A 14,991-nucleotide genomic window follows, 5' to 3' on the forward strand; every position below is an offset into this window, starting at 1 on the left:
ATGGGGTCTCTGAGTTTGAGAATCTGGAACTAGAGGGGACTGTCTTGGGATAAGGGTCCAATTATTTCAGACTGAAATGAGAAGAAACTTCTTCACTGAGAAGTTGATGAGTCTTTGAAATTCTCTATATCCCGGAGGGCTGCATGCTCCACTGTCGGGTATATTCAAGACAGACCCTGATAGACTTTTTAATGTGCAGGTTAGGTGGATCGGCATGCTAAATTGCCCCTTAATGTCAAGATGACTAGCAGGGTAAATACATGACATTATAGGGATAGGGCCTGGATGGGATTATTGTCATTGCAGAGTCAATGGGGTGAATGGCCTCTTTCTGCATTGTAAGGATTTTATGATTCTATGACTGGGAGGGAATTCAGAAATTTCGGGATCAGGCGGAACAGTGGATTTGAAGTTGATGATTAAGTATAATCTTATTAAACAGGCGTGAGGGGCTGAATGCCCTACTCCTGCTCCTATTTCTTATGTTCCTAGGGTATGGAAATGTCCTTTCTGTTACCCACCCCCCCCAAGCCAAAACAGCACTCAGAAACACAAGGTAACTGCTAACGCCCTGTGGAATTTCATTATGGGGAGCAGGAGCAATTTTAACCAAACAAGTCAGACAGAAAAGCCCCAGAAGCTGCATGGATCACTCACCGCTAAACACAACAGAGAGTAAAACCAAGCAGGACATAAACCCAGCTTTGCACTCAATCGTGGGATCGATTAGGTTAAAATTGCATCCGATGGTGTGGATGTTTTGGAAAGGGCTTAATTTCACTGAAATCAGAAATTAGAATGGCAACAGCTTGTAGTTATGCCGATTAATATGAATATGGTTTGGAAGTTAATGTTTTGTCTGTCCTAGGGTTTCTTGGTGAATGCCCAGTCAGACAGGAAGCCAACCCCAATCTCCACACGCCACGCACCCTCTCTACCCCCTCCCTAGGGTAAGCGGGCAAGGCAAATCTCCCTGCGGACCTTTCCACTTTTCGTCTGGCCATGAACCAGGGCAGCAGCCCAGGAGAGGGTAATTGTAGGGATGAGGATGCGTTTGAGCTCCAGCCCGGCTGAACGGAGTGAGGGAAACTCCTCGTCGAAAGAGCAACTAGCCCACCTGGGGTTTCTGAAATATATGTACAAGTTAAATTGGTCAGTACTTACACATTGCAATGGAGGGTTAGCCAACAAAAGTAATGTCCCTTTAAAGTTTGTATATTGATTCAATGTACAGATAACATGAAGAACATTTACATGCATCAGTTCAAGTCACAATACAAAATTAATGTTTTACTGCAGGGACACTGAAAGTTTCATCGATGAATTGCAACCAGCCTCTGAAAATACTTAAAAATCAATTATCAAAGTACTCCTTATTACTGAAAACAGGTTCACCATTGGCTGTAGTATACTGTTCATTGTATTTCCCAATGTCAGTTTATTGCTGAATTGGACAGTTAAGGCTTAAAGGGACGATACAGTGAAACTCAAAATAAGAGCAATTGGTCAAACAAAAATAAGAAATTAAATTGTGAGAAGACAAAGATTTGGCATCTGAATCTTATAAAACACTCAGCACCTCGGTGTAAATTTCCTTCATTTGCTATTCCAGTCATTTATCTGTTTCAAATGTTTGAAAGCAAGTATTTAAAAAATGTAAATGATGGATATGTAACAAAGGTAGCTGGAAAAATACAGCAGATATTCACCTGAGTCCCCATTTTCTTCATTGAGCTGCTGGCTGACTTGCCAGATATTCTCCAGTATTTTCTTCATTTAAAGACAGGTATTCATATTTACTGTGGCTCAGTGCTGCCCTGGAGTTAGCAAAGGAAGGAAGGATATACCATGGTGCTGAGAGAAGGTGCTTCAAATATCATTTGATATGTTGTCAATTTTGTGACCGAATGTTCGCTTGCCCAGTAATAAACTTAAAGTAACAATTTGAATGTAGACTTTTCTACAGCTCTTCCCAAAGAAGATTAACTTGTCCTCTCCTCTCTTGGCTTGCGGGTAATTAGTCACCAAGTATTCCAATCACACTGCTCAGGTCTCAGTGGCCATAGCCAATTTGGCTAGAGGTTCAGGTCTGTCCTTTACTTGTAATGCCTATAACTCCGAGCAGGGGTGTGAAAGCTGGGGCCTTGGGTGATTATCTTCTTCCCATACCCTGGTCTAATATGGAGACTTCCCTCTTCCTTCACTCATGAAATCTAGGCCAGAATTTATTGCTCATCCCCCTAATTGTCTTTGAACTGTTCTGGTCTATCTAGTGTTGGTACATTCACAATGCTGTTAGGAAGGATGTTCCAAGTCAAGATGGTATATGGCTGATGGGGGAGGATTGGGGGAATTTGCTGGGGGTGGTATTCCAATGTGCCTGTTGCTCTTTGCCTTCTAGATGATGGAGGTCGTGGGTTTCAGTCAGAAAGATATTACGCATTCTTGAGGACAGGGATCTGACCCTCATAATCTACACAACTCGGTATAAGTGGTGCACTTATATTTAATGAGCTCAAAGACTGCCTTTTGAGCAGGATACCCACCAGCAACAGGCCATGCCCTTGCTACAAGCTCAGAAAGTTATAAACATCTCTGCACCATGTCCAGACTAATAGAAGTAAAATTCTCCATTGTAAAAATGCAGCACAGAATCTTGCCACATTTAAAGCATTCTGGGTGCCTGCGTCAGAGTTGCTGGAGAAGAAACACAATCTATTTTAGGAGTTATTTATTCAAATATAAAAATTAGGAGAGGAGTAGGCCACTTGGCCCCTTGAGCCTGCTCCACCATTCAATAAGATCATGGCTAATCTGCTTATAACCTCAATCCCGCGTTCCTGCCTACCCTTGCTAAACTTTCATCCCCACACCCCCCCCCAACCCTGTAAATCAAGAATCTATCTACCTCTGCCTTAAAAATATTCCAAGACTGCTTTCACTGCCTGCTGAGGAAGAGTTCCAAAGAAAGCCCTTGGAGAGAAAATAATTCTCATCTCTATCTTAGATGGTTCATGATGTGGCGATGCTGGCGTTGCACTGGGTGGGCATAGTAAGAAGTTTCACAACACCAGGTTAAAGTCCAACAGGTTTACCTGGAATCACAAGCTCTCAGAGCGCTGCTCCTTCATCAGGTGAGTCTGGAGCAGTGTTTTGAAAGTTCATGATTCCAAATAAGTCTGTTGGACTTTTACCTGTTGTTGTGAGACTTCTTAAATGGGACAGATTTACATTACAATAAATGCATTACTGGGCTTCTGAAGTCTTATCTTCAAAACTTGACAATTCAGGTTTTATTGCTCCTATATATAATTATGAGTTAGGAGAAATTGGTAATGGAACCGCTTTGTATTCTCACGGATGTGAAAACCGTTCTTCATTCCAGGCTTTTCTGTTTCACTCAGTCCTTCACCCTTGTACATCTTGGTGGCCAGATCAAGACTGGAGGCTGAGGGAAGGTTACCTGTAAACACACCTGAGCAGGGAACCGACCCTGATTGGCTGAGGAGGTGGGGAAGAGACTTTAAAAAGTCAGTATGGAGCAATTCAGGTGGACAAACATAGCCTTTACTTTAAAAAGAAAGATCTTCAGGTTGGATTTGCAGAGCTGAGGACATGGTGCATATCTGAACAAACAAGGTCCTGGTCACTAAAACTCTTCAAACCCAAGCTATTGATTTGAACAGCAAAGCCCACATCTTAAAACAAGCGCTGAAACCAATTAAAAGTTTGTCACTCTGAGCAAAAGGTACAACAACAAAGGTGCAGATTCTGAAATACGGGCTTTCAGAATCAAGCATCTTTTTCAAATGTCTGCACCTGTTGCGTAAAAACTCCATAGCATATTGCAAGCTGTGACAATTGACCAGCTTGTCAGGAACGGTTCCAGGTCAGGACTTTCCTCAAGGTCCATTAACTTATAACAGGTCAAATTTTAACTCATCCGATGAATGACCAGGCTGATGGAAAAACAGTGCTCTGGGGACTCTTGAAAGCAATTCACTATCCAATGCAACACCAAAAAAAATCTACTCCTACTTAAACTAGAGTAGTTTTTTTTCAATGGATCAATACTATATACACACATATTAACATTTTATTTTGGAGCAAAACTAATGATTCCACCGCCTGTAGCAAACTGATATACTCAGAATTCAACACTGGTGCTATGACGAGGTGGAGACTCAGGTCCTGTTGCCCCTAATGGGCCACTTGATTTCCTGATCTCAGCCGGTTATCACTGTGGGGAGGCACCAAAGGTCATTTGACGATCGCCCTCTTGCCCCTCCCAGTGGCCATCTTGGGTACAGCCCTATTAACCACCAGGCCACGATCCAGAGAGACTGAGGAGAGAAACAGAAGAGCCTATTGATATGAAAATTAACCTGAAAATGAAAAATAAAATCACCGAGGTTCCAGTGGGAGCGACACACAATAAAACAGTCCTTTCACTCGTAGGGTTTGACCGTGCTTGGTCACAAGAGCTGCAGGACCAATGTAGACCAATATTGCACTGGTTTGAGAACTGCAACGAACTCACCATCGCCAGCGAGGTACAATCTATGTACAGAAAATGACTTAAAAATAATTCGGACTGATGTGAGAGATCTTCACTATTTCAGTAATGCCGAAGCTTGACTGTTCATTAAAAGCTAAGAGATATTCATCACCAGTAAGATATTACTCTCGAAAAAGAAAAATCGGCTTGTGCCAACTGAACTTCGGTATCTTTCAAGAAAACATCGGCGTAATAAAAATAAACAGAGCAACCAATCTTTGTCCTTTAACCAGGAATGACTTTGTGAAAAAAGTATCTCTCTTCCTTTTTTACGCGCACACACGCACACACACGCACACAGCATTTCTATTACAAAGTACTGATACTAAAATCCTTTACAAATCATCAAGGCTCGCGTCTCTGAGAAAGTAATTGAAGTGCATTTCCAGAAGATTTTTTATATATATATAGAACATTTCCATTGTTGAAACTAAAATTCAGCTACCAATTTTTTGTTGTTGTTTGGAATTCAAGACAGACATTCAGCATGCAAAAAAAAATGCTTTAAAGATATACAGTTTTTATTTCATGGTTAAGGAGCTATATCCTTTGTCTTATTGTTCAGGCAGGCACTGTACACACACACTTAGGGTACAGACACATGCCAATTGCATTGCTTCTGCATTCTACCAGTCACAAGGTTGATGTCATTAAAGCAACTACCATAGCAACACTAAGCAAGGCAGCAGAAGACCAATCACAACTATTATTTGTAATTAATAATAAGATTTTTTTTTGCTTATGGATTTTGTGTCATATTGTCATATGTCATCTTCTTTTACTGTTTGCAGGAGTCGTGCTCCTGGTTCCCTACTTGCTATTTTTGGACTCTGCGTTTATCATTGATATGGTGGGAGAGGAGGGTTGAGGGGGTGGGGAAGGGCAGGGGAGGAGAGGGGAGGGGGGATGTGTTTCCTTAGAAACCACAGCCTCCGTTCTGCTCAAATGACATCATTCACCTCAAGCAGAAATAAAAATGAAAAGAGGAACAAAAAAAACCTAACAGCAGCATAGATACTTCAGTACGCATGCGGATAGTTTACTCACTGCCACCCAGGAGAAGGAACAAAATAAATGCTTATTTTACAATATGCAACATGGGATCAAGAACATCCAAATGACTAAATCTTGCTGGCTTGTGAAGACAATGGAAATAAGAGTCATGTTATTGGATGCACCTTTCTCTGATTCTTGCTTTTTCTCTCTCTCTCTCTCTCTCCCTAGTTTGGCAGGATGCAGCACATCCTGGATTTAATTTTTCTTTATTTTAATATAAAGGAAGTGCTGTTGGAGTCTGGGTACAGGTGAATCAGGCCAGGCCTGGCCAAGCCCGGCCCAGCCAGGAATGATCTTCTTCACACTTCCTCGGCATGCAGCAGAGCAAGCTGGGTGTGTTTCGTTCTCAAACACTATCACATGATTGCGATGGCTGTCACGGTAACAGCTGGCGATGAAGGGAGTTACGAGTCACTGGCATGGGAGGGAGACATTTGGCGGGCAATGGTGGGGTTGGGGGGGGCGGGGTGGGAAAGAGTACCATCATTGATCATCACTGGCAGTACATTAAATGCAGGTGCAATGATCCACCCCGTATCAATCCATGCTCTCTCCCAAAAAGCTACGCCAGTACAGTAATTGTTACCGCATCCATACTGTGTGACTGATGTACTGATGGAGGTCTAGTTGAGGGTAAGTTGGGTCGTGTTGTATGTTGACCCCAGCCAGACATGCTGCATACAGTAAGAATATTAGCTGCAGGCAGGTTGCTTTGGTCACAGGCACCACCATCCTACAGCAAGTCTGGGGCAATTGTAATTCTCATCGGCCATGAGAGGTTCAGGGTAGTAAGGAGGGTGGAGAAAAAAAAATCAAAAATATTACGAAGCGTCGGGCATTCGATTCCGGTGTTTGTAAAGGGAAGAGGTGAGGGATGGGCAAGAGGTGAGCCGGGAAACATTTACTCTTCACGGAGAAGCAGCCGGTAGCGGTGGTAACGAAGCTGGAAAAACATTTTCTCCAAGATCGAGTGGTTCATCCCTGGGAGCACGTAGTGTTCAGTGACACCCACATATTTGAATCCCAAAGACTCGTACAGCTTGTGGGCGGCCGGCTTGACGGCAGTGGTCCCCAGCACCACAGCCGAGTAGTTGTTGAGAACCGCAAACTCCAGGACCTTGCGGCCCAGGGCCTTGGCAATGCCCTTCCCCCGCTGGTCAAAGTCCACGGACATGCGGCGGAGTTCCACCGTGTTATCCTCCTCGTTGCCTCTGGCAGCCACGATGCCCACAACGTTCCCATCCAGAACCGCAACCCAGAAGCAGGAACCTATGGCAAGAAGAAGAGCTGGCTGAATATTTTGGGTTTCCTGGGTTTCTGTTGACAAAGGTAGATCTTGACTGTGTGATTGTGTCCACTGACTTTAATGGACATAAAGGTTGGACGAATGAGATTTAAAAATGGCTGTAGACCTTAAGGCACCAAGTCAAAATCTACATGATAACATCTCACTAACATCAACAATAACTATAAAGAAAAATCTTCAAGAGTTAGTCCAACATACTTGTCACACAAAACTATTAATGTAAACAGAATATGATTTGATTTTCAGAAACCTTTTGATAAAGTCCCACATAAGCGGTTAGTGTGCAAAATATAAGGCACATGGGACTGGGGGTTATACACTCGCATGGATTGAGAATTGGTTAGCAGACAGGAAACAGAGAGTAGGAATAAATGGGTCTTATTCGAAGTGGCAGGAAGTGACTAGCGGAGTACCACAGGGATCAGAGCTTGGGCCCCAGCTTCATAACGATTTGGATTAGGGAACCAAATGTAATATTTGCAAGTTTGCTGATGACACAAAACTAGGTGGGAATGTGAGTGGTAAGGAAGATGTTAAGAGGCTTCAAGGCAATTTAGACAAGTTGAGTGAGGGGCAAATACAAAGCAGATGCAGTATAAAGTGGATAACTGTGAAGCTAATAGTTCAGTTAGAAAAACAGAGTGACAAAGTATTATTTAAATGGTGATGGATTTGGAAATGTTGATGTACAAAGACAACTGGGTGTCCTAATATGCTAATCACTATAAGCAACCATGTAGGTGCTGTAAGCAGTTAGGAAGACAAATGGTATGTTGGCTTCCATTGTAATAGGACTTGAATAGAGATGCAACAATGTCTTACTACATCTATACAGGGCTGTGGTGAGTCCACATCTGGAGTACTGTGTTCAGTTTTGGTCTCCTTACCTAAGAAAGGATATATATGCCATCAAGGGCATACAGCAAAGTTTCACCAGACTCATTCCTGGGACAGCAGGATTGTGTATGAGAGATACTGAGCTTGTATTCACTGGAGTTTAGAAGAATGAGAGGGGATCTGATTGAAATGTATAAAATTCTAGCAGGCTTACAGCCTGGATGCAGGGATGTTGTTTCCCCTGGTTGGAGGGTCTAGAATAGGGGGTCACAGTCCCAGGATACAGGGGTTAGGACTGAGATGAGGAGAAATTACTTCACTCAGAAGTTGGTGAAACTGTGGAATTCTCTATCACAGAAAGCTATGGAGGCCAAATCATTGAATATATTTAAGAAGGAAATAGATTTCTGGATGCTAAAGGCACTGGGGGAGAACGGGAGTATGGCTTTGGTATAGGGGATCAGTCATGATCATACTAAATGGCAGCACAAGCTTGAGGGGCTGAATGGCCTGCTCTTGCTCCAATTTTGTATGTTTCTATGGGACCCAACATCCTGAATGTCACAAGGGATGGAAGCACATTGACACCAACACATATGCTCAATAAAACTGGAGTAAGTTATTTGGGGTATTTTGGTGAGCATCTCCCTCCTTAACTATCCACTTTCACTTCCTCCCCCCCACAATGACAAGTCCCAAACACTGTTCCAAAGTCACATAGTGAGCGGAATTTTCTAGCCGTGCTCGCCCCGCAACCGGAAAATCCCACCTGCGGTCAACGGACCTTTCCCCTTGCTACGGTTCCCACGGTGGGGAGGACAAGAAAATTCACCTCAGTGTGTGAGAAGAGTTGAGGTGATGGAAATAAAGATTTTACACCAATCCAAAAGGACTGAGTTTGTTTGACCTTGTGAACTGAAGAATTGAAGACCTTCCAACATACTGAACCTCAAAACTGCCAATTGCAGTGATCACCCTCCTAGCTTATCCACATTTCTCAAACATTTCTGTTCTCTTTTCCTTTACTGTTTAGCAGTTTTATACGTAACAAGTTATGCGTTTTCCCTTGCTCAGTGAGTTCTGTGGGAAAGTTTTGGGAAGGAACACTCTTTTTTAACAATTCAAATGAGAACAATGTTTGACTGTCTGGCTTTTAGCACAATTTGCAATCATTCTCTTAAGTAACCATGAGGAATATATATCTAGAGCTGGAAAGAACTGAGTGAATACACATCTTCTCAAACAAATGCACAGAGTACAGGCCTTTATCCTAAGCAAATTGATGAAGATTTGTACTCAATCTGAAGAAATGTCCAAGTCAAAGATGTTCATGTCTTCCAACAAACTAAAGGAGGACGAGTTTTCATTTTGAACAAACTGAATGTGTAGACAGAGTCGATAAGGAAACACTGTTCCCATTGGTGGAAGGATCAAGAATGAGAAGGGGTCTATGTAAGGTGAAGGGCAAAAGAACCTGAGCTGATATGAGAAAAAGTTTTATTTCTGCAATGAGTGACCAGGATCTGGAATGTACTGTCTGAGAGAGTGGTGGAGACAGATTCACACAGTGAATGATTAGGATCTGGGATGCTCTGACTGAGAGTGTGGTGGAGACAGATTCACACAACGAGTGGTTAGGATCTGGAATGCACTGTCTGAGAGAATGGTAGAGACAGATTCACACAGCGAGTGGTTAGGATCTGGAACATTCTGTATGAGAGTGTGGAAGAGATACATCCAATCAAGGCTTTCAAAAGGGAATTAATTGCAGAAGCTCCTGAAGAGAAAGATTTGCTGAGCAGCAGGGCTGTGGGACTGGCTGAGGTACGCTCACAGAGAGCCAGGGACATTTATTTTAAATTCATTTGTAGGACATGGGCATCGCTGGCTGGCCAACGTTTATTGCCCATCCTAGTTGCCTTTGAGAAGGTGGTGGTGAGCTGCCTTCTTGAATCGCTGCAGTCCATGTTTTGTGGGTTAACCCTAAATGCCAAAAGCAAGGGAATTCCAGGATTTTGACCCAGTGATTGCAAAGGCATGGTGATATATTTCCAAGTCAGGATGGTGAGTGTCTTGGAGGGGAACTTGCAGGTGGTGGTGTTCCCATGTATCTGCCACCCTTGTCCTTCTAGATGGAAGTGATCGTAAGTTTGGAAAATGCTGTCTGAGGGTCTGCTGCAGTGCATCTTGTAGATAGTACACACAGCTGCTACTGAGCGTCAGTGGTGGAGGGAGTGGATGTTTGTATCCGATCAAGTGGGCTGCTTTGCCCTGGATGGTGTCTAGCTTCTTGAGTGTTGTTGAAGCTGCACCCATCCAAGCAAGTGGGGATATTTTATCATACTCCTGACGTGCCTTGTAGGTAATGGACACTCATCGGTGACCATCCCCAATTCTGACCTTAGAATGAAGGGAAGGTCATTGATGAAGCAGTTGAAGATGTTTGGGTCTAGGACATGATGGGCTGAATGATCTCTTTCTGTGCTTTAGCCATTCCATCGTTCCATCAGTTTAACAAGTCTTCAGTACTAATAATCTAAAGGAGTCCAATGCAATACCTCATAGAATGATAGAAATTATAGGACTGAACATGGTAATACGGCCCATTATACCTGTACTATATTAATCCCCGTACCACCATCTACCCCCTCGCCTTTTCTATGTAACCCTTTAAATTTCACATCCTTAAGTACTTGCCTAACTCTCTTTTAAAATTATGGAATCAGCTCCCACCATTTTTGTAGTTGGAGTATTCCAGATCCTGGTCCTCCTCATCTCTCCTCTAAATCTTTTCCCAATGACCTTAAATCTCTGATCTCTCGTTATTGGCCAACTTGCCAGAGGGAATAGTTTCTCCCCATTTACTAAATTAAAACCTCTGATCATCTTAAAAGCCTGTATCAAGGTACCACTTAACTCTCTCTAAGGAAGAGGAGCAGGCCCCTCGAGCTTGCTCTACCATTCACCTATGGCTGACCCTCAAGCTCAATGCCGTTTCCCCCACAGTATTCTCATATCTTGATGTCTTTAATATCTAGAAATCTATCAATCTTTGTCTTGAACATACTCAATGACTTTCCACAGTCCTCAGTTTTCCAACTTCTCCTAATAACTGAAGTTTCTCTTCCCTGGTCAAACCCCTCTGTACCCTCACCAAGACTTTTACATCTTTTTTTGAAGTGTGGTGCCCACAATTGTGCACAATATAAGAACATAAGAAATAGGAGCAGGAGTAGGCCATCTAGCCCCTCGAGCCTGCCCCGCCATTCAATAAGATCATGGCTGATCTGTCGTGTCTCAGTTCCACATTCCCGCCCTCTCCCCATAACCCTTAATCCCCTTGCCTATCAAAAACCTATCAACCCGCGTCTTAAATATATTTAGCGAGGCAGCCTCCACCACTTCAACGGGCAGAGAATTCCAGAGATTCACCACCCTTTGAGTGAAGAAGTTCCTCCTCAACTCCGTTCTAAACCGCCCCCCCTTTATCTTGAGGCTGTGCCCTCTAGTCCTACTGTCCTTTCTGAGCGGGAAGAACCTCTCCACCTCTATCCTATCCATCCCATTCATCATCTTATACGTCTCAATGAGATCTCCCCTCATTCTTCTAAACTCTAACGAGTACAAGCCTAGTTTATTCAGCCTCTCCTCATAGTTCAACCCCCTCAACTCCGGTATCAGCCTAGTAAACCTCCTCTGCACTCCCTCCAAGGCCAAAATATCCTTGCGTAAGTGCAGCGACCAAAACTGCACACAGTACTCCAGCTGCAGCCTCACCAGTGCCCTATACAGCTGCAGCAAGACATCCCTACTTTTATATTCAATCCCCCTTGCTATGAAGGCCAGCATCCCATTTGCCTTCCTGACCACCTGCTGCACCTGCAGGCTGGGTTTTTGCGACTCATGCACAAGGACCCCGAGGTCCCTCTGCACCGTCGCCTGCTGCAGTTTTTCGCCATGTAAGTAATAGTCCTTCCTACCATTATTCCTACCAAAGTGGACAACCTCACATTTGCCAACATTAAATTCCATTTGCCAGTTCCTGGGCCATTCGCCCAGCCTATCTAGATCCTTCTGCAGACTCTCCACACCCTCCGCACAATTTGCCTTTCCACCAATCTTGGTGTCATCAGCAAATTTCGACACCATACACTCGGTTCCCTCCTCCAGATCATCTATATAAATGGTAAATAGCTGAGGCCCCAGCACAGACCCCTGGGGCACTCCATTAGTCACCAACCGCCAATCCGAATAGCACCCATTGACCCCCACTCTCTGCCTCCTATTTGACAGCCAATCCTCTATCCATGCTAACACCATACCCCCAACTCCATGCCCCTTGACCTTCTGTAACAACCTCTTGTGAGGCACCTTATCAAACGCCTTCTGAAAATCAAGAAAGACCACATCCACCGGCTCTCCTCTATCCACCGCCCTAGACACATCCTCATAGAACTCCAATAAATTTGTCAGACACGACTTCCCCTTAACGAAACCGTGCTGCGTCTGCTCTATCAAACAATTTTCCTCAAGATGCCTCGCTATTTTCTCCTTGATCACGGATTCTAACATTTTACCTACAACAGACGTTAAACTAACCGGCCTATAATTCCCTGCCTTTTGCCTGCCACCTTTCTTAAACAACGGCATAACATTAGCTGTTTTCCAATCTTCCGGCACTTCCCCGGAATCCAGTGACGTTTGGAAAATAACCACCAAGGCATCCACTATCACCTCCGCCATTTCTTTCAGAACCCTTGGATGCATTCCATCCGGTCCTGGGGACTTGTCCACAATCAGTCCCTCTAGTCTGTCGAGCACTGCCTCTCTAGTAACAATAATGTCATTCAGGCCCTCCACTCCTACCATCTTTCCATTGCTAACACCCAATATGCAGCAACGACCAAATCTGTGCAGGTCCAGAATATGATTTCTTTGCTTTATTCCTCCATTTGTAAACCAACAAACCATTTGCTTTGTTGAATGCTATATCAATTTGCTGTGCCACCTTTAAGTATTTACATGAATGAGCACCAAGATTTCTCCAATCATTTACACATTTCAAAAACATGCTATTTATAGTATGCTTCTTTCCATATTAATCCTCCCAAAGTGCATCACTTTACACTTCTCCACATCGAACATCATATTATCATGCTTCAGATCATCTCAGCACCACCACAAGAATTCTGTACCACTTTCAAATTTCATAATACTGCTCTGTACACCTCAGTCTGAACCCAAAGCCCCTCAGTTTCCACCTTCCATTTCCAGCTTTTTAAAACAAAAGTTATTTCATGAGATGTGGACATCGCTGGCTGGCCAGATTTGTTGCCGATCCCTCATTGCCCTTGAACTAAGTGTCTCGCTAGCCCATTTCAGAGTGCAAGTAAGAGTCAACCACATTGCTGTGGGTCTGGAGTCACACGTAGGCATATATTTGGACTGTTTCATTATAAGCCCAATACATATTTGGACTGCGGGAGGAAACCGGAGCACCCGGAGGAAACCCAAGCAGACATGGGGAGAATGTACAAACTCCACACAGATAGTGATCTAAGGTTGGAATTGACCCTGAGTCCCTGGTGCTGTGAAGCAGCAGTGCTAACCACTGTGCCATCGCTCTGCCCTGTGACAGCAATTCAGAGATGCTTATTAATCCTGCTTATCAATTACTTTCCTAGCTCCCTAAAATTATCTTTCAAGCTCAGCCTCCCTCAATCTACCTATGCGGTCGATACCTTTGTGAACTGCAACCTCTTGACTGTTTCCTCTTCCCTCAGGTTGCTCTGCAGCTATTCAGTGACCTTCTTGACCCTGGCACCAGAGAGGTGACATACTATCCTGGAATTCCATTCATGGCTACAGAAACCCCTGCTAGTTTCCCTAATTGTTGAAACCTCTATTGTTATTGCTTTCCTGACCTTTCTCCATCTCACACTGTACAGCTGTGTCTGCCACAGTGGACCAAGTTCTTGCCCTGTTCTCCCCCACCAGAGGAACCATTACCTCACCAGTGAATAACAGTTTGAGAGTAAGATGCAGTTTGGCATTACCTTATTGGTTTCACTCTTAAACCAACTAATTACTCCCAGCAGACAGAATGAGTACAGAGCTTCACTATCAGCCATGACTCAGTTGCTAGTCTTATTACAAGATTCATGGTTCAAAGCCCCACTCCTGAGACTTACAGACAAATAATTAAGGCTGACACTCCCAATGTAGTACTGAGGGGTCACCGCACTGTCAAAGATTCTAGCTGAGATTTTGCACTCATGGTTGGGGACATGGTCGCAAAATCTCACTGGCAATGTCTGGTGACGCTATCATCACCAACCTGCCCGCCATTGACATAATGATGTTCCCACCCAGGAAGGTCGGGAAGCTAATACATTACTTTCACGTTCATTGGCGTTTCCCTGCTGTGCTGACCGCCCCCCCCGCCCCCAAACATCGGATTGCCCCCTCCCCCCAACTGACATGATGAGGTTTGTAACAGGTCTGGAGAAATGTGAACCAGATGAGGAGACCACGCTGGAGGCGCACAGAGAAGTTTAACCTCTGGGGAGAGGGGCATACAGCCAGGCAGTACCTTGGCAGTACCAGGGGTTGTGCAGTCAGCGCCAAGGTGAAGTGCCTGGGGGTAGTATTGGCAGCCCAACAGGCAGTTCCAAAGGCAATGTTCAGCCTCCACCTGTCTGTCCGGGTGGATGTAAAAGACTCCTCAGTGTGGTTTGGAGTGTTACTCCCGGTCTCCAAGACAATATTTCATCACAAAAACTGACTGTTCAATCATTAACGTCTTGTGGTTTGTGGGAGCGTATTGTGTGCAAGTTGACTCGTGTATTTCATATTTCACACAGTATGTATACTTCAAAAGTACTTCATTGGCTGTAAAGTATTTTGGGACATCCAGAGGTCCCTGTATAAATGCAAATCTTTCCTTCCTTTCACTGCAAACTAATTGAGTGTGTGAGTACATGTCCTCAGTTCAAAGCAACTGAATGTGTTTATCGGTCTCCAGTTAGTGAAGATTCACAGTCAATAGCAGATCCACTGACTATTGTTTGAATCCTATTATTTTTAGGAGCGAAAATAAACCTTGAAGGACAGATTTAACTTTCTGAGCAAGAGATACAGAACTCACTGCCTATGACAGTATTGGAAGCAGAGATGATGAATGATTTCAAAAGGAAATTTGATGGGCATTTGGCAGAAGTTAATCTGCGGGGCT

At 43.9% G+C, this 14,991-nt stretch overlaps 1 protein-coding gene across 1 annotated transcript in view; it reads right to left on the minus strand.

Annotated features, from left to right (window-relative positions):
* Nucleotides 1-3,190: 3,190 nt before the first annotated feature.
* nat8l (N-acetyltransferase 8-like) overlaps nt 3,191-14,991 on the minus strand; it is a 78,437-nt gene continuing 66,636 nt past the window's right edge. The window contains exon 3 of the mRNA XM_080189515.1: nt 3,191-6,883. Coding sequence (XP_080045641.1) covers nt 6,516-6,883 — 368 coding nt within the window. The 3' untranslated portion in view covers nt 3,191-6,515. The remainder of the gene's footprint in view (nt 6,884-14,991) is intronic.

This window comes from Carcharhinus amblyrhynchos, chromosome 5 (genome assembly GCF_965287045.1).
Source record: "Carcharhinus amblyrhynchos chromosome 5, sCarAmb.v2.hapA, whole genome shotgun sequence".
Taxonomy (NCBI): domain Eukaryota; kingdom Metazoa; phylum Chordata; class Chondrichthyes; order Carcharhiniformes; family Carcharhinidae; genus Carcharhinus; species Carcharhinus amblyrhynchos.